General features: G+C 43.7%; 1 protein-coding gene across 3 annotated transcripts in view; it reads right to left on the bottom strand.

Annotated features, from left to right (window-relative positions):
• Positions 1-3,032: 3,032 nt before the first annotated feature.
• The window catches only part of FGD3 (FYVE, RhoGEF and PH domain containing 3), a 191,135-nt gene continuing 173,067 nt past the window's right edge, over positions 3,033-21,100 (bottom strand). For all 3 annotated transcript variants that reach the window (XM_037903938.2, XM_043550848.1, XM_037903939.2), the window contains 3 exons: positions 18,939-19,091; positions 11,404-11,544; positions 3,033-4,427 (listed from right to left, as the gene is read on the bottom strand). In XM_037903938.2, the coding sequence (XP_037759866.1) occupies positions 4,203-4,427; positions 11,404-11,544; positions 18,939-19,091 (519 nt within the window). In that variant the 3' untranslated portion in view covers positions 3,033-4,202. The remainder of the gene's footprint in view (positions 4,428-11,403; positions 11,545-18,938; positions 19,092-21,100) is intronic.

Genomic DNA, 21,100 nt, shown 5'->3' with positions numbered 1-21,100 from the left:
GGAAACAAATGTTTTGGTATCACTGTCTCAGATTTTAATAAAGGCAAAATGATATCTTTGCACTTTGGTGCTGATGTGGAGGGCTGATAATTGCCTGCTCATTTAATGGTTATTCTCATTTATCTTTCTTTGAACCAGCATGTAAATAAAGGAAAGGTTTGAATTACTATTAGTATGTAATGCAGACAGTTTCTTACTTGTATTATATCCATACCACACAATGTAAAAAAAAAAAGTTGTTTTCCTAGTTTATCACTCAGCATTAAAAAAAAAAAAATGCTCGCCTCATTACCATTATACCTAGCAAGTCTTAGCACACCGTTGACATAGGTCATACAACCAAATGGAGGATGCTAATTTTGAGAATTAGTGAACTCTGCTTGACTTAGCTGATGGCAATCTTGGTATATATATCATCATGCAAAGCTAGATACTGGAGTTATTTGTTTTTAATAAACTCCTCATTTGCACAAGTGTGTAAGATAGACGAGTCTGGTTTCCTGACACAGCAGGGTATGTGGATTAACCAAGATGACAGGAAACACGGAATAATGTGCGTCTACAACTCTTAATGAGGTACACATTATTAGAGTCAAACCTTTCCCAGTCTCAACCTTTTTAATCACTGGACCACTTCCCAGACCATCCAGCTTGCAACTCACCAAGAGGACCCGAGAAGAGGAAAGAAGGACCCAAGGCTTGCATAACACTGGATTTAGGATGAAGCTAACTCACCAAATGTGTGTCTACACTGCAAGGTAAGCCCAGGGTTAGTGGGACTTGAGTCAGCTGACTCATTTTAGGAAATCCTGGGTTTGAGCATCTACATTGTATTTTAACCCTACATTAGGAATTTTCTGACCTGTGCTCAAACCTAGGGCTCAGTGAGCAGACCTGAGTCAAAGTTACCATGCCACAGAGTCCCTAGCCCTGCCCCCCGCCCCGCTGAAATGTGGCCACTCTAGCTCTAGGACCATGGTACACTGTAGGAAACCTTTTACTGCCTCTCCTGCACGTTACCAGGAAGCAGCTTGCTTCGCCAAAGGCTTGATCAGTTTGTTCTCTATTTCAAACCCAGGAGGCTCTCTGACAGTGTGCTTGCAGATTGGTGATGAGAACAGAATGGGTTAACGCTGACCTGAGCTGCTGCTGTCTGCAAAGGGGGCAGGGGGCTTCCGTTTTCAATAGAGTGCACATCAGATTGTTGGGATAGAGAGGAATAAGAAAGTTGTTCCATGGAATTGTGGGATACTTCCGAATGATTCCCAGGACCTGAGTCAAGTGGGACTGCAGCTACACTGCAAAACAACGGGGTTTGGACCCTACGTCCCAGCTTGACTCGAGCTCGGACTTCCAGCCCTGCGGGTCCTGGGACCCTGGTTTCAAGCCTTGGGTTAGCGTAATTGCAGTGTAGATGCAAGGGGTTTAACCTTAAGCACAGGCTTACATTGCAGTGTAGACATACCCTAAGGGTCTTGTGCAACCCGGCCTGTGGTCAGTGGAGAGAGTCCCATTGACTCCAGTGGGAGCGGGATCAGGCTCTAACATTCAGTCCAGACAAGATAAGGAACACTGTAGACTGAGGAAAGGAACTGCGGGTACATCTACACTGGGGTGGGGAATAAACCCATGGCAACAAGTCTCAGAGCCTGGCTCAGCTGACTTGGGCATGTGCTACAGGGCTACAATAGCAGTTTAAACATTGCCACTTGGGCTGCAGCCCAGGCTCTGAGACTCTCCCCGCTCGCTGGGTTCAGAGACCAGACTCCAGCCTGAGCAGGAACGCCTACACGGCTATTTTTAGCCTCATAGCATGAGCCAGCTGACCCAGGCTCTGAGACTTGCTGCTGCAGGGGCTTTTTTGTTATTGTTCTTGCATTGTCGACGTACCCTGGCAGACTTATGACAGGTTATCTTGGCAGCCCTGACTGATGGAATGAGGCCCCAGTGTAACACAAGTCTGCGATTTCAGGGTCTTGTTAGATTCTAGGCTGTTTCTGGAGGGAAAGGATTTTTATGCTGAGGTCAAATTGTACCAGAGCTCTGGAATCTGCACTGGCCTCCTGTTGATTTTCAGGTGGAATTTAAGTTTTTGGCTTCAATCTATAAAGCCCTACATTGTTTGGGGCCTGGTTACATGAAACACCACCTCTCTCTGCAGAGAGTCATGATCGGCGGAGATGCTCCAGGCAAAAACCTGCCCAATCCCATTTTAAATGGGAATAGTTGCTGGTAGGGTATTCTCTCCGAGGGATCCTTGACTCTGGGCCACATTTCCCCTTTGGGCCTGTCAGTACACTCATATGCTGACCTCCCAGATTCGCTAGAAAATGCTTTCAAAGCATTTGAGGAGGTGCTGAGCTGAGGAATTTAGGATGATTAGACATGGATTTTGTCAAACGTGGACCAGCTCTAAATAAAAAAAAATTTTATGGGGGGGTTGGGTTTTTTCTTCTTTTTTTTTTAAGATTGTTTTCTTGATAAAGCTGGAAAAAATTCACCTTTTCTCTCTTTTGGTTTGTCACCTGTCTTTTTCTCTTCCTTCCCTTTTTTGGTGGCAAAAAAAGGGGCGAGCAACGACATATTGCAAAACAAAAAAATTTTCATTAAAAAATTAAATAAATAAAAAATAATGTCTTTTCAAAACCTGCACAACAAAAATAACTTTGAGAACATTTGAAAAAAAAGATTTTCCATTTTCTGACCAGCTCTGATCCCAGTAACGTGATGGTGGGCACAACTGCATGAAGCTGTATGGGCAACTCATTACGTGTATGGGTTTGATTTTTTACTACACTAGGTCTTGATTACCATTAAAGCTACAGACAGGGATTCATTCATTCAAAGTAGAAAACAACTGAATCCTTTGTCAGCAGAGTGGCTTCTTTTATAAGGGAAATACTCACTGGTGCAGAACCTTAATTTTTGACACTGCTAACAAACTCTGGCTACGTGGACCAGCTTTCTCCTTTTACAAATGTCAGTTAGAAAATGTAGAAGTCTGAAGAGGAAACAAATGTTAAATGAAACCGTTTAAAATTACAGTAATGTGACACTTTATTCATTTTTCTCCTTGCATATCAGCACTACACGATTGCTAACACTAGAAATAGACATTACTCTCATACTATACCTATGTTAAATGTTGATCTAAAGCTTGCAGTATCTTGGAGATCTGGCTCAGGTGTTAACTGCATGGATTTTATTTAAATAGATAAGCACTTAAGTGTGAAAATAACAAATACAGGTAAACAGGAAAATTAAATTACAAATTGAATTAATACAAATCTCTTATTCTATGAACTAAATCCGGTTATTAGCGCAAAACCTTTAAAACGTTTTAAAATACTTATGTAACATTATTTACAAATTATATAAATAAATCCCAGATTACTTTAAAGTTAACCAATACAACAACAAAAAAGTCACCTTTTTGTACGGTGTGTACTAAAAATGTTCTTGTTTATTGGTCATGTCCCAGTTTGCAGTATAAAATGTTTGTTCACTTACATTAAAATGGGCTCATAAAATGAAATGAGGAAGGTGTTTTCAAAAGAGAAAAAATTATACATAAGTGATTAATATTAATCCGGCTTCTCAATGTTCTTTTCTGCATGGTTTGCAGTAGTTATTAGAAGTCTCTTCTACAGTATTCCTCTTGTGAACATGTCATCTCAAAATAGCAGAGACAAACACTTTTAGCAAAAGAAAAAATTCAGTACATTGCTTGCATTTCACAAAGACCATTTTATCAGAAGGGAAAGGACAGAGAACGGAATGTCAGTGGCCAGCCACAAGCCTTTACAACATTTACCTTAAAGGCAGCATTTATATAACTAATCACAGACTATACACATCCTGCACTGAACAGCAATTGAAAGGATTGAAAAAATATACATTTAGGAAAACAAGAGACTGATGGTTTTCTGATACCTTTGATAAAATTAATGCTTTTCTCCTTGTCTTTTTACGTAAAACCAGCATAAACACTTTCAACAACTACAATTACTTTTTCCTTTAACATAATATATGCCAGACAGCTAGCACTGTACGTGATAAATGTACAATGAAAGCAGAGAAAACACTGAAATTCTTATGCCGACTCATGAAAATATAAAGCCATACAGATTCCAAAGTGCTATGAATACTGAATTCAAGTGATGGTTTATAGCATGTACTAAAGAAACTAAATGGAGCTTGCTCTACAGGTGACCAATTCCTTCAGCTATATCTTCAGTCTCCCCTTTAGCTGCTTTGGTGAGAATTTCCATCCATTTTGTTTGCTGTTCTTCATCCTCTGCACTGAAATATATAGTTTGCTGGGATTGGCAAAGCTTAAAAACGTGCTTCACTTCAAACTTCTCACCAGAACTTGGTAAACTGACTGCGTATCCAGGCAGAGGTATAGCACGTGGAGTCTGCCCATCCTAAGACACAGGGGGGAAAGGCAAAGGTGAAACCCCACCAAAATATAGCATTTGAAATAGAGGGGGAAAAAAGGCAATGTACAGAATATAAAGGCTTCCTCTCACCAACATGTAAGAATGATCTGAGGGAACTCATTTTCCAATGGTTTTCTAATTAAGATCTACCTGGAGCAACAGGTAGGGGGACACTTCAGCTCAAAACACCAAGGAAATACCATCGGTCACAACCTACAGCTAGGGTGCCATATGGCAATTCAATACACAGTTTTATAAGCGTGTTAAAGTATGTTTGCACGTCAAGCGGGGTGGGGGGGAAGAGTGATTCTCAGCTCGTGGAGACATGCTTGCACCAGCTCTCATTGAGCTGGTGTGCTAAAAACAAAATGCAGCTATGGAGGTGGGAGGGGCCAGCCACCCCAACCCAAGTACATAGCTAGGGTCTTGGACGGATAAGTAGCCCCTCCCAGTGCTGCAGCTGCATTCTATTTTTCGTGTGCTTGCTCCCTGAGAGGTAGCATGGGCATGTCTCCTCCAGCGGGAATTACACCTTCACTCAAAGTGCAGACATACCCTTATTGTATCTAATTAGGTGACAAACCTTTTTTATATTGTTTTATAACAAATAATTATATGTATTATATACACACACGGGTGCACACCGTATGTCATCCCAGGCCACGTTCTACGCTGACTTGCGTTGAGTTCAGTGCAACAGCTGACTTGCACTGAGCTCAGTGCAATAGCTCAGGGTACAAGCTGACACAGAATTTGACCTGTACAGCAAAAATGGTTTTAAATCTAGATTTTATTTTTTAAATGATTTAGTGGTTCTTATTTTCATTTAACAGACTCTCCCTGTTCAGGCAGTGGCTAGGGATTTCTGTAGCATTTCAACTATGACTACACCCCTTTGGAAACCTGGCATTTTCCGCCTTTAGTCCCTCTTCAAACATTGTATTAGCTCAGTCTATGCTTCCAACCAAGGATGACCAAATGCGATTCTCCTAGATCCCAACAAGATATCCCTATGGCTAGCTGGAGGTCATGTACGCAGAGCTGGCTTTTGCAAGCAACAAAGAATAACTGTAGTTCTCCTCTAGTTTGTGGGGGGATCCTAGAAGTACACAGAAGAATCCCAGCTTTCATTCACCAATCACTAGGGTTGAAAGCTTTATTCACACTTCCACAGCTAGGCTTTGGAGTCCAGAAAAATCAGACCCAGAGATCCTTGGATTTCTGAGAAGACGCTGGAGACGAGTTCAGAGACTGAAGGAATAGCACTGATGTTACCAGGGCTGCCATAAGCTCACTACCATCCATGTGCTTGAGGATGAACCAACTCCTCTGCTGAGCCACAAGGGGAGGCACCTCAATAGCATGAGAGGCACCATGATCTAGTGGGAGACAGTGCAAGACTCTAATCTCAGCTGACCCTGACCTCATTTGTGGCCTTTGTCCAGTGACATAGACCAGGAGTTTCAAAAGTGGGATCCTAAAGCCAAATGACTAAATCCACAGATGTTGAGCAGCCCCAGGAGCTCAGTCTACAGGAGTTCAGCAGGAGCTGCAGATACTCCGCACCTCTGGAAATCAGAACATTTTACTTAGCAGCCTAAATGTTACACACCAAAGTTGGGGCTTGAGCTCTCTCTGTGCCATAGCTTCCACAGCTGTGAAATGGGGAGAATGCTAGAGCATGTTATCCTGCCAAAAGCATGTTTATAAGGGAATCCCATCCCTGGTACCAAGGGATGATTATATGATTTGGGGTGATCTTAAAAGTTTAACACCTGAATTCAAATTCCTGTAGCATCTCATGCAGTCAATGTACGTGAGCATACATAGTTATGGAGATAAAACTCATTTTATTAAATTAGCACGTGAAGCCTGATTTGCATACCAATAGTATTATACTAGCAAGATTTACTTCAACTCGAGTTTGGTTTTGTAAAGCTGAAGTTAACCTCTTCATTGAACATGCTGGCTCAATCCTCTAGGCCAGCTAAGAGGGGGTGGAGAGAAGGACAAAGCGGCTTTGCAGCTTCCAGGTCTCAAATGGCTCAGCACAAGGCTGGTCTTCTAAAGCTGATTAGAACAGTGTGAATGCTACTGTAAACTGCACCAACAGCAAAAGGCCCCAAGGAACTATTCAAGCAGCAGGGAAATATCAGAGCATTGGGGCACCCCAGCCATGGCTATAACTGGGGAGTGGCAACAAAAGAGCTGTTACGATGGCTCTATGCCACCTAAGAACTCATCTTCCTAGGGAGTATCCTTCAATGGGCAGGTCCATGTGCATTAGGGTAGCACTGCACTGGGAGACTGCTGTGAAATGGCTGTAAAAGACCGAAGTATCTGGTTCTGATTTTAGATACAATGTTATTGTGAAATATCAATCCAGGGAAAATTTCTAGACACTGACACCTAAACTGTAGCTACAAAACAATGCACCCGTTGTATTTGCATGCACAGACTGAGCGTTACCTAGGGAGATGGTGGAATCTCCTTCCTTAGAAGTTTTTAAGGTCAGGCTTGACAAAGCCCTGGCTGGGATGATTTAGTTGGGGATTGGTCCTGCTTTGAGCAGGGGGTTGGACTAGATGACCTCCTGAGGTCTCTTCCAACCCTGATATTCTATGATTCTGTGATATACATTGGTGCGCATGGGCCTGGTTGAAGCAAGCAAGTACAGGGTTTGTGGGTGTAATACAAGCACATTCATTTCTGCAGCAGTGAAGACGTGCCAAACTCAGGCCCCAGGTCTGCTTCATTGATCTCGTAGTTAACATTTAAGAAAATAAGGATTAAATATTTATCATGATTAAACTGAAGGTCACTGACAGCACTGGAAAATTCTTCTCTTTTGCAGTCCGGAAGTACAGTGTAAGAATAAATTGATGTTTGGGCTGTATCTGCTATTCCTGCACAATACTAACAGACACATTTAAAGTTAACAATGCATGTATCTTTTTTTTTTCTTTTAATTTGACCAGTTTGTTTCTTCTCTAAGTAGATTTATTTTGTGTGTGTGTATTTTTGTATATAAACTTCTGGGTGGCCCAAGGTTGTGGACACTACTGAAACAAAAGGAAGGGAATTTGGGTTACCTTTGTGCATCTGCAACACTAATCTATAAGGGGCTAGTCCTGCCCGTTGACTGCTGGAATGGAAATCAGTAGAAATAGAGGGCACTCAGCACCTTGTAGAATCAGGCCCTTACTTGAGAGCACATATATACAGTTCTCTTTAAGGGTTCAGGAGCTTTTTTAGAATTCTTGCACTTCATATTATCCCATCATTTCTAGGTGTGCACCACTTGCATCCTTCCTGTTTAAGTTTTAAATTGAGCGTTAAGCGGAACCTAGGCCTCGCCATGCTGGCCATCTGCATAGCAGTGCATTTCACATGCCATTTGTAAACATCTACTGGATTTGGCCTGCTGTGTATTGTGACATTTACGAAAGGAATGCTTTGGATTAATTGGTAGCAAGAAATTGTCAAATCGAACTCAAGAGAATTCTCTCTCTCTCTCCTAGCAAAATGATAGATAAAACTGTGTTAATCTAAAATCAAACGGGTATCGAGCGTTGTCACTAATCACACGCAGCATGCGCCATTTTGGTGTTACTGTCTATCATCTGCAGGATTCTAGTAACTTGAACATTAACAGTAGGTTTATTTGTTGTTTTTAACATTATGGCGTTGGTAATTACAACATGCAGGACTTGGGATTTTATGCAAATAACTCAAGTCCACTTCCTAGCGGGGCTCTCTCAGTCAGTGAGCACCATTTTAGCTCCTCTGAATACACTAGCATAACTCCCATTAATGCTAAGAGGAGTTACATATAAATAGAGGGAAAATAAGCCATTGGCCGCAATAATGAATAATAATAGATATAAAGATTCCTAATGATGGGTTTTCTCTATTGGGTCTCCCACACACACACCTTTGTGGAGTCTCAATGCCTTGAAGAATTCCTTACCTTTCCCCCTATTAGCTCCCTGTGCACCTAGGGACAGATCCCAAACCCACAGAAGTGAATGGAAAGACTCCTGTTGGCCTCAGAGGGCGGGCTATATATCTTATTCAGCAGCTAGGGTCAAGGATCCTATATATCAGGAATTTGAGGAGGTGCCTCCTATAGTCCTAAATGTTTAAAAGGCACTTACAAACTATGAAAATTTGGGGGGCACCACTGCTAATCTCATGCCTTGTTATTTCTGTATATCATAAGTAGCAATACCACAAAGGAGATTTATGAGGGATGGGATGGGAGTGTTATACAAAATGGATTGCCATCTAAAACCCTAGTGATGCCCAGGAAAATAACATCTAAGAATGGTTGTGGAATCTATCAATCTGAATTGGAGAGCTTTTATTTATTTATTATTATCAGAAAGTGTAAGTACATTGTATAATATATCAATTGGAATTATACTGAACATTTGGATTATATGAGGGAATGCGGAATAGACTGCTCTGTAATTGTTTCCCTTCAGTTTGCCATACATGGTGGGAAGCACATGAGGGGGTGGGGGGATGCTATCTTGAAATAAGGGCTCATTTTCATTGTTATGGTTCCAGCCAGCAATTGTTGATTTTTGATAGGAAATCTATGGTTCTTGTTACTGAATGTGAGCTGGATTAACCTTGCCCTGTATGGGATTTTTTGGGGGGTGATTTATCCTATATTTGGAATAGTCAGAAGTACTAACCTTTGGATTTAATGAATGTTCTATACAGTCATCAAACTAATGCTTAGTGTCAAAGGTACCCGCTTCCCCAGAATAGCTCAAGATTAAGTGTGGCAGGGCAAGGAGGAAAGAATATGGTGCCTTTGATTATGTAGAAATTCCCCCAGTCTCCAGGCATTAGTTTCATTTCCCCAACCCACATATGTTGAAAAGTTTTGCATGTTACAGCTGTTCCTCTTCTGCTGTGCATCCAATGGAACTGGTTTGTCTGATGTGAGTTATTAGTGCGGTGCTGAGACACTGGATTGTGTGATAAGAGAGAGAAATCCTCTTCCCAAGTCACATTGTGGGAGTGGAGCTGCTCTGCAGCAAATACTGCAGCCTCCCGTTTGCAGTATGCTCTGGAAATGATGTACCCTGCCTCTGAGCAGAAAAGGTCAATAGATCTGGGGCTCTTCCCCCAAGCCCCTCTGTGCACTGGGTTACATGTAGAAACCGAAGACAACAGAGTTGTACAGCACACAGGGACTTCTGGTGGGAGGTCTCTACATCCCACTCAATCTTGCAGAGGGGAAATACATCCATTCTGCTGCGTTCAGGGCACCCTACGCCTGCAAAGGGAAGGGGGCAACACTTGTCCTAAACAGGGGATTTAGTTCATATTGAACCCTATAACATATGATGTCCCCTGAGGGTGAAATTGCAGAGAAATTCATCACGTAAGGCCTATGTTCCACTTAACCTGAGTTTAAATGAGACTCAAGTGATACACAGAAATCATGCTGGAACTCTGCACTGGATGAATTTCACTTCAATTGTCTAATTTTTATGGGAAACAATATTTTCTGCACTATTTTAAAAACTTCTTCTACCCAAAACAGACTCCAGGTGAGATCTAAAGGTTAGGTTTTGCTGTATTCATTTAAGTCTCATGTCCAAGGTGATTTCTTTTTTCAAACTGACAATTTCAGCCATGCAGGCCCTGGTGCTAGAATGGAAATATGGCAGCTGAGTGCCTATAAAATGGTTTGGAAGGCTACCCTGTTCCATAGTTTGAGTTCCAGCTGAAGCAAAGCCAATATCATATACACATATCCTTCAGTTGAAGCTTCCAGCTTCCTAAATATTACACATAAAAACACTACAAAAAGTGAGCTTAAAAATCCATTCCAATAGGACATGAATAGAATGCATGTCTTTGAGGGTGAGCTACACATATTTACACGTGTTATATGGAAGCTTTATTTTCCTACAGTTCTACAACACATGGATAACACACAGTCACAATAACTAAGGAAAATAAAGCACTCACAGTACATCACCCATAGAAGATATATTTTCATTTACTATTAGATAAATTGGTGCCAATCAAAAGTAAATCCACTGACATCTCTGGAGTTGCACAGTGGAAACAAGGAGCTGAATTTGGCCCAAATTCTCCCCCCAAACACAGATTAAAACAAGACCACTGGCACATAACAATAAATGAGATGTGGAGCTATGGTAGTACAGCTAAATCTGAAGGACTTCTACTTTCAGCATGGTTGTTCTACTTTTCCAGCAATAATGGAGGGTTTAATTTCATCATCTTACATTTAGTCTGAGTACCTTTGCAAAAAATGTTAACTTTTGTTTTAAAAAACGTACATTGCATAAGTAAGCACCTAACTTACCACAGTGTATTCCCCCAATCATTTTCAAAGAAACAATTAAAAAAAAAGTAACATCAGCCCTAGAGCAGATGCTGTTAAGACATATGGCTTTCATTTCACAGAGTTCACTTCACCCATCCTTCAGAACATCTGAATTTGTGTAAATCCATCTAATGTCAACCCAGAATTGGAATAGCATTAATCAAAAAAGGATTAAAGCAACACCGTCCTATCAGAACCACTTTGCTGTCCTATGTATTTTCTAGGTCCTATGTATTTTCCATATAACAGGTCATTAACCCTTTCAGTATCTATTTTGAAAATATGCCTTTCTGAAACCTTAGGAAAATAAATCTTAACTGAAATAATTATCATTAATTTATCCTTCTTTTCTGCTATATTTTTTAGAAAGAGATGTGAGCCTAGACATTTGCTTAAAATCTCATAAGCTCCATCTCCAGATAAGAAGGAAATGTGAAATCTCTGAGGCTTTGTGCTAAATTCAGACTGCCAAATTAATTTCTGTTGTTGAAAGTAAGCCAAATCCTTTGTCCTATTTCGCAGATTGACATACTTAAACTTATGCTTCTAGCTTCGGATGTCACTCAGCAATAATATCACTTTTACCTGACTTCCTCCATGTAGATACAAGACAAGAGGTTCAGTCTTGGGGATGGTGACACACATTTTGCACCAAGTCTTCCCTTTGTCTAGGAACAGGAGGCGGCTGCTGAAAAGGCTGTTTTCAGCTGCCAAAAAGTTTGGTTTCTGTAAAAAGAAAGTAGGAGCTGCTTATACAGATGCTTATGTGGTCCGGATACTTACAATTATACATTAAGTACAATATTTAGTCATATACAGCCAAGTGATTCAGAAGGGCAAATGCTGAGTAGTTCATACCTGTACAAGAGTTTAATTAGCATAATGTATCATCAAGATATAGTATGTTCCTAGGTACTTAGAGGTAGGTGCTGAACTATTGTTCTCAATGACTGGGGAGTTAAAATTCCACAGTGTAATTTGAGAAAAGCAATTAAGATGATACAGCTTGTTTCTTGCTTAGCTCCAGTAGGCTGGGAGGAGATTTAAAATTAATGAAAAAGGTGTCTCAGCACAAGTGAACTCCATCAGAAAGGCACAGAGCAGCTGCAAGGATGTGTAAGAGCTCTGGGTTCACCATCAAGTAGTTCCTTTTACACCAATGTTAAGAGAGTACGAGAGTATGACTGAGGCATATGTGGGCCAGGGACCTCTTACTGCCAACTGGCAGAGGGCATAAGGGATACACACTATAGTTTACAGCAATCATCTGGGTCAGGTATCTACATACAAGTTTGCCAAAGGGTGGCACATAAGGTCTCTTCCAAGAGCCAGAAGTTCATTGGTCATCATAATCATAGTGAAATGTATGGATGGATGATATTTAAGGAGTTATGCACCTGCACTGAAAACTATGTTCTTAAGGTACAAGAGTTAAGACAGGTCACCAAAAGGTGGTAACAGATTCCATTCAGGCAGGGGCTGGTAGACGCTTCTTTCTCTGGCTGGTCATTGTAAGTCTATGTGCATTACTGAGCAATGAAGAGAATTGAATTCACATGACAGAACTGCAGAAAAAAAAACAGCAGGGGGTGGCATCCTGTTTATGAGTGAAGAGAATTGATTTGGAGGGTATAACTGGGGGTCCTGATGTACACCCGGGATCCTTCATCAAGGAGATGAACTGTCAGCATATTCTGTCTTATGAAAGGAGGGTCACAGCCAACCTGCCTGGAAAACACTGCGGAGACTTTTGGTGAGCTACATTTCATTCAGCAAGACAGTATTTTGTTAATTAAGATTAGGTTATAAAAGGCATGTGACAATTTTATTTTACATGTAACCATTTGTTTCAAATACTTTTACTTGATATCACTTGAATCTCTATTCTCTTGTACTTGTTTCCACTATAAACATATCTAAGTGCTGTGTGTTAAGTGGACCAGTGATCCTGAGCTGACATTGGTAAGCTGGTGTGTACTGTTCCTTTGGGAGCTGCAAGTCTGAATTCTGCGAGTGTTTAGTGGACCAGGGGCTGGACATTCCAGCAGGATGCTAGGAAGGCTTGAGGGTTGGAACACACCCATATCACCAACCTGTAGACAGACTGAGGCCTGCACAGGCCAGGAGGCGTGTGCTTGTGATGCCTGGGGAGCTGACCCCTGGTAGGCACAGAAAAAACTTCCCTCAAGTTAAGGGCAAGTGGTAGCAAGGTGCCTCACAGCCCTGGGTACCCTCCAAGGAGTGTCACAGCATACTGATCATTAATACACAAACATTCTGCCCCCCTACCCCCACCCCACCCCGGGCAAAATGGCTTTCCAGTACCTGTACCTCAGGATACCATCCTTCCATACTCCTCAAACTCAGAAATCCATCAGCCTTCCCTTCTGCACCAGCCTTGTTCATCACACTATTAGTTGTAGTTCTTTTTCGAGTGATGGTCCCTATGTATATTCCACATGTGAGTGCACATGTGACCATGTGCCTGAGTCCAGAAGCATTTCTTAGCAGTGTCCGTTGACCCACACTTGTGTAGTGCACCTCTTCATGCTCCTGGCTGAGGGTATAATAGGTTGTGTGGGTCAACGCCTCCCCAGTTCCCTCTTACCGTCACATGGCCTTAGTCAGAACTCCATTCCTTTGCACTCTTAGTTTTCTAAGAGCGTGATCTACCTTTCATTCAGTGTAGATAGTTGTGGATAGTCTTTCTAGTGTAGGTAGATGAGTTAGTTTAGTTAGTGTAGTTTCTTTCCCTGTTTGGGGACTGTCCAACCTCCCCGGGGGACTATGCCTGAGATTCTGGGATTTAAAAACTGCGTTTCCTGCCCACGTTCATTCTTTGTGAGAGACAAGCACCAATGGTGCCTCTACTGCCTGGACCAGGCACACATCACAGTGCGCTGCTCCATTCGCATGTCCTTCCTGTCCCGAACGCAGGAAGCTCAAGAGCTCTGCTTCCTTAAGAACTTGATGGAGGAAGCTCTGAGACGAAGGGCGCACTCAGATCTGGGACCGGCGGACCACCCTGTACGGTGACTGTCACCGATGCTGAGTGCCCCTCACAGCACCTTGCACGCCCCGGAACCATCAGTATCGAAAGCCAAGGACAAGTCCCGGCATGAGAATAAAAACACTTTTACAGGCACAAAAGCAGATCCCTGCTGCGGACTGCTCCCAAGTGCAGCATTTCCTCCCCAAGCCGGGCCGGGTCAGGTGAGATGTCACGTACGGATCTGGCTGAACCAGTGCCCATGCTTCCCCGTGAGGAGGGTAAGGCCAGGCGCAAACATGATCCAATGGTACCAACGACAACCCCTGTATCCAGACATCCAGAACACTCACTGGCACGTGCTCCGCCCACTCCACTGGTACCTCTGCGCCTCCCAGACAGGCCTGCCTCGCAGATGCTGCCAGGACCCTCTGGCATCTTCATGGGCACACTGCGGACTCTTCGATGCTCAGAACCTTTCTTGTCAGCAGAGGAGCCGCTCGTACCCTATCAGCAGTCTCCACTCCTCTCCACCACTCGCAACATCCCTACTCCAGACGGCAAACCTCTTCTGCTACTGCCACAGAAACCCGTTCTGTTGTCACACTGCAGCCCTCCGCTTTTGCCGGAACCAGCTTCAGAGTCCGAGGAGTTCTTGGAGCCGGAACCCTCGTTCTCCCTGATGTCATGCCAAAGCCCGGCTGATAGCACAGACTGCCTTACTCCCTGGCATATGATCCAGCAACAGAGGATCACTATCCATGGGGCACACCACATCTGACGGACCCTTTTTTGGGCTCCGCTGGGGACACTGGGATCCTTACTGCAAACGCCAGCCACCATCTTAGGGATCCTATCAACCGTCCCCCATTCGCCCATCAGCGCCATCGGTTTATGAGGAAGAAGCAGACATCAAACCAGTAAAGCTGGCTCTGCCAGGTCCCACTGCTGCATCCTCACTGCCTGACAAGGCTCTCTCTGCCAGACGACCATTGCCAGTACCAGGACTTGCTCTAGGGGTAGAAGCGGATCTGGATATCCCATTCGAGGAGGTTCAGGACCCGCAACACCAGCTCCTGGACATCCTCCTACCCAGGGGCCCTCTTGGGATAGCTCTATCCATTAACAATGGCATCCTTCAACCAACATGGGCAGGATAGCCCAGACCCGCTTCCTGTGCCCCCACACTCAAGAGGGCAGAGAAGAGGCATTTCGTACCTGCTAAAGGGCGGATTTTCTTTTTACACATCCACCCCCCAGCTCTCTGGTTGCCCACACGGCAGTGCAGGAGGCACGCCAGCACTCACAGAAGTCTACTCCTCTGGACAGGGCAGCAACGAGGAGGGACCTGCTAGGCAGGAAGGTATATTCTTTGGCGGGAGTACAGTTCCAGACTGCAAACTACCAGACTCTGATAGCCAAGTATGACTTTAACTACACCAGGCTAGCAGAATTCAAGGACAAGATGCTGCCTGAGAAACAGCAACAATTCCAGGCACTGCTAGACAAAAGGACGACTGGTCGCCAAGGTGGACCTCCAGGCAGCTGTGGACATGGTTGACATGTCCTCTCACTCTCTATCACCTTGGGTTGTTATGTGCTGGGACTTGTGGCTACACAATCGTCTGGCTTCCCCAGGCAGGTCCAAATCGAGGATCTGCCCTTTCACGAGAACAAATTGTTCCACGAGAAGACAGACGAATCCCTCCACTGAAGGTCTCCAGAGCCATGCTACGGTCTCTTGGTATATATACCCCGTCCCCAAGATGCAGACATCAGAGGCAACCATTCTGCCTGTGCCCATATGCTCCTTATCTGGCTAACTACAAACGTCAGCAGGAACCCCCATGTCAGCGACCCCGATCTCAACAGCCATGCTTCCCTGCCTCCACCACAACCATCTCCTCAACCCTCTCCCAGCAACAGGCAAAACCTCAGTTTTGACATGCAGGTTGAGACCCACAAACCTCCCCCGATGCCACCTGCAGCGCCCCATATTGTTTTGGGGGGCCACCTTCCCTATTTGTCCATAATTGAGGCCTGACCACCACGGATACCCCCATGGGACCTTAATCTCGTTCTCTCTGCCCTCACGAAGCCACCCTTTGAATTGCTGGCAACACGCTTCCTCTCCCATCTCTCAATGAAAGTGACATTCTTGGCAGTCATTATCTCAGCCAGACTGGGCAGCGAATAGCAGCCATAATGATGGACTGCACCCCCCCTCCCATATCCCACAAGCACAAAGTATCCTTGTGGCTCCACCCCAAATTCATCCCAAAAGTGGTGTTGGAATTCCACCTAAATCAGAGCATTGACCTGCTGGTTTTCCACCCCAAACCACATGCTTCCCTCACTAAGAGAGCCTTGCATGCCCCTCGACATCTGCCATGCACTGGCATGCTGCCTACACAGGACTCCACCCTTTTGCACATTGCCTTCATTATTTGCGACCATTGCCGAATGGCCCTTTTGTCCAAATGGGTATCGGGGTGCAGCTATGAATGCTACAACCCATCCAACGCAGCCCCACCTGATAAAGTCATGGTGCACTCTACGTGAGCACAAGCTGTCACATTGTCCTAATGGATGTGTCCTGGCAAGACATCTGCCGTGCGGCAATGTGGCGCTCCGTCCACACGTTCACGATGCACTATGCCATTGCACAAGTGGCTGCTACAGAAGCCACAGTAGGCCAAGCTATATTGCAGATTGCACTTCCAGTGGTATTCTCGCACCCACCTCCACACTAACCACTGCTTGTGAGTCACCCACCCACGTGTGGAATACACACAGCGGCCATCACTCAAAGAAGAAGAGGTTACTTACCTGTAACTGGAGATTCTTCGAGATGTATTCAACTACCCGCCCTCCATCCCCTCTGCTTCAGACTGGATTCCATGATGGTAAGAGGGAGACTAGAGAGGTATCGACCTGTACTACTTATTATACCCTCAGCTGGAGTACGAGGGGAAGCATTACACACGTGCAGGTCAACGGACACTGCTAAGAAACACTTCTGGACTCAGACGCATGGCGCACATGCACACCCATATGTGGAACACAGATAGGGACCAAAGACTCTCCAGTTACAGGTAAGTAACTTTCTCCTATTTGGTTTGTTTGTAGGCAGTCATTTGGTAAAGGAGGGCCTGGAAAGCTGGCACCATTCCATGGTTCACCACTTAGCCTGCTTCACCATAGGCTGGCACCAAGATGCACAATCTTCTCTCCTGTAGGAAATGCACAAGATATTCTGTGCACCGCATACCTCCTTTAGGAGGATAATTACCCTAGTGTGGACTAGGCAAATGTCTTGATTTGAATGGAAAAAAAAATCAACCAACAAGAACATCGAGAAGGATAGAGTTAAGAAAATGCAGTACTTTTACTGATGCTCTTTGGACTGCATTATAGCCTGTGTTTAGAAACCCAGTTTTTTTCCAACATTATAATTAGCAGAGACGCTGGTATATGAATGGGAGGAAGTATGATGAACCATACCCCAAGGCTATGTGACAAAAGGAAGAAAAAAGCTTTTTGTGACTGAAAAAATGTCTGTACTGTATTGGCCTTTCCAGCGGAAAAAAGCTCTAGAGGATTTTTGGCATCTGTAATAGCACTTGTGAAGTGGCAAGCTCTCAAGTTGTTATTAAGCTCATTAACAAAGTTTTATGTAAAAAAGGAAGGGAAGAAACAGACTTGCTCAAATATTTCTCTTTTGTGCACGTACCACCTTTCTTGCATTTTACCTGATCCTTTGAAGACTTAGCACAGAGCTAAAAGTCTGAGCATGTGAATGAAAACTACTCCATTTCTTGGATTTTTACAGTAAGTAATCTGTTCTCTGAAGTAAAGCCTTGGGTCACATTTCACTGGCTTTTAAAGAGCTTTCTGACTTTTAGGATTAGCAGAGTTCTCTGCTGTTTAGGTGCAGGCTTTAACTTTCTTGGCAGATACTTCTGCTGAAATGGCGTTGATAGGTTATTGTGACATACTGCATGAAATACTGGGGCATACTCAATTTTATTCTTGGGCTGTACTCACAGGTGCATGGTATAACAGAGACTTTGCAGCGTGACGATATCAAGCCACAGAGCCAAATACTTCATTGTGCCTTGCAGAAGACACAGTTCAGGAAGGGAGCGTGCACCTATGGCTTTACCCCACTTTGCACCTCTAGGATTTGGGACCAAGATGAAGGTACAAAGTTGAGGTAGAGCACCTAGGGAACAGAGAATTCCATTAATCAGAAACATCAAGAAACTGCTCTCACTTCTGGCAGCTGCCCACAACAGCCAAAGGGCTGCTCTGCAGCCAGAATAGCCAAAGCTCAAAGCACTGTAGTCAGGTCTCCTCCCACCCCCATCACACACCTAAGCACACCTCTGTGCCAGGGCATATGGTCATTTGCACCAGCCCCAGGTCACCCAATGCAGGCAGTATTCCTTGAGGGACAGTTAAACACATATTACACCTCCACTCCCAGCACCAGGCCTTAAGCATACGATCATCCTTATTTCTTGGTGGAGCATGGAGCAGAGCACAGCTCACTCCGTTTGCCCCAAAGAGAAAAGTTGTAAAGACAGTGGCCATCCCACTCTACTACTGCTTGATGTTTCACACACAGGATTTTTCATTTAAAAATGGCTTGGCATGCCTTTGCATGAATCACTGAGAAAAATGGTCAATTGCACTGGCATTTTGTAGGAAAGTGAAATGTCAAGAGCACAAAGCTTTCCAGAACAGGAACAAGAGAAGTTGCATGGAAACAGATCTGATGTCTGTACAGCTACACCTAGAGCAAGCTGGGAAAGGTGCCACACGTTCGAACAGAATCGAATGTCCCAGCAGGCCAATTATTTAAAACCTGGGGGTTGAAATTTCCCTGCAAAACCAGCGTATCCCTGCATGAAAAGTACAAAACTCATGTTTGAAAATAAGATTCACAATGTATGTCCATACAGCTCGACAAGTGCCAGTTTGTCAGGTGTACATTGTGAGTGATAGCCTACTAAAAGGGTGTAAGATCAAGGAGAAAAGCACACCCCAAGGGATCTAATAACATATAAAATAACTAGCCTCTTCAGGCATCTAGCATGTTAAAAGCTTATTAGCAAGATAACTGTACCTCGACTGCAGTTTTTTTCTTTTGTTCTCCCATAGATTCAGCTCCTGCGTTGCACGGGACTGCTGATGACAGCAGAAAACAGTCTTTACACACTCGATTGTGACGGCTGTTATCTGCAAGTGGCTTAAATTCAGAGCATTTTGCACAAATAACCTGTATCAGAAAGATAATACTTCATTCTTCAGCAACTATGAAAATATAATCCCTGTTATTACAATCACTTTGCTGCAGATAAATTGCTGAAATAAAATCCTGCAAACTAATGCAAGGATGAGACAGATTGACAGATGTTCAGTATCTTACGTAGGTCAAGGTCTGAGATGGGACACCTCACTTCCCTCAATCAGAGATAAAGGATTTTTTTGTCCTGCATTGTGTTTCTAATCATTCAGAAAGTGACTGATAGGTATCTGCTTTTCTGTTCCCGTATAAAAGGTCTGAGTTATAATAATCTTAAATTTTCAGTGCCTAATGATCATGAGTGCCCAGCTTGAGATACCTTAAAGAGGCCTGATTTTCACAGTGGGTGGGAGGTGGTGCTTGGTGCTTAGCACTGTCTGAGAAATCAGGCCCCTTTGAGCTGTCTGGAGCTCAGCGTCCAAAAATTGAGTCACTTTTGAGAATTTTGAGAACTATCCACTGCATATAATGATCTGCCTGATGCCACATTGGGCTGGGAGGCAGTGATTTTATGGCTTTCCATTCTTTTTTCTGGTTTGGCCCAAACAAGCAGTTAAACTTGACATAAAATCAGTGCTTGGGAAAAGTGCTGGATTTATAGTGCTGGACACTCAACTCGTCTGTTTATCTGCACAGCTCCCCTGTACGACCCCAAGCAATGAACCTAACTACTCAACTCAAGGTACCATCCTCCTCGAGAGGAAGAGGGTAGTTCAGTCTATTGGAACTATGCGCAGGAATGCGGTGAACACAGTTGTGTTTATGTGCCCATCTCTCCAGCAGGAGCAAAAAGCTTATTTTTACTTATTTCACGTAGTCCACTGAACAGCTGTCAAAATGGCAGCAACTGTCATTCACTACTAATCTTGGCTGGGTTTGAATTTGTGAGCTGGGACCACCACTGTCCCAAGCTCCCAGGGAGGCCAATGAGGGGGTCTCTCAATTGGTTGGCCATGGAGGGCAGCTTTAATTACGCTGCTGGCATAAGGTCCCGTAGAGACCGAACACCAGTGGTGAATGGAGCAGAATGGAGCCTTGCTCCATCATACCGCCTCTCCTTTTCTTTCCTCCTAACATAATTTCTTCCCTCCCCCCACCCAATATGCCCCCTGCCTCCCCTCACACTGGGCAGTGGAATTTCCAGCACAGACTATGATGGAGTTGGGCAACAGGGCTGGTAAAGGAGGGGCAACACGGCTGGTAAAGGAGATGGCACAGCCAGCTTTGTGTCAGCAGAGATTCCCCCTGCAGAGTAAGGATACTTGTACAAACCTCTAGCTGCCTTAAGTTTTGGTGCAAGGTGAACCTGGCAAAGTGGAGGATATGGTCCCTTGACTCCATATCTCACTACAGAGCAGTGAAGTCGGTTTTCAAATTTGCAGTCTCATGGTACTAACTGCAGTAGCAGAAGGAGATCCACCACTTATGTGCATTACAAGAGCAGTCAGCAGGATTTAACTTCAAATCCCATTTTATTACACAACAACAGAGTCTGAATGCTCTTCAGTCGCAATAGTATGCTCTCTTATGTATGCCTACAAGATATGTATTACTACACAAGGCATTGCATTGCTCCAGTTCAGTGCACCATATGCAAGTGTTGAATGCAGCATCATTCTGCTGAAATGCACAAACTAAAGCAAACTAACATTTTTAAATAGTCTTTGCTAGAGGCAAATTAACTCCTTTCATTTGCATTCTACTACCCACACCAGAAAACACTGCACAACCAACAATTGTTTATTTAACATTAAATTATTAATAACTTAATTCTCATTATTTTTTTGTCCACGGGGAGGTTTTTGTTTGATTTCTTTTAAAACTGAGCTCTGATGTAACAGTTTAAATACCAAAGAAAGTGTATTTATTTTAATAATTGTTTTAAAAAACTCCAAAGATTCAAGATAGCTGACTCCAGAATAATAATGTCTCTTCCACTGTAACAGTATTTGGATTCCTGAGATGAATGTTTTAGAACGGAT

Source organism: Chelonia mydas, chromosome 7 (assembly GCF_015237465.2).
Source record: "Chelonia mydas isolate rCheMyd1 chromosome 7, rCheMyd1.pri.v2, whole genome shotgun sequence".
NCBI classification, from domain to species: Eukaryota; Metazoa; Chordata; order Testudines; family Cheloniidae; genus Chelonia; species Chelonia mydas.
Note: the sequence above shows the minus strand (reverse complement) of the source record. Positions and strands in the feature narration are given on the sequence as shown.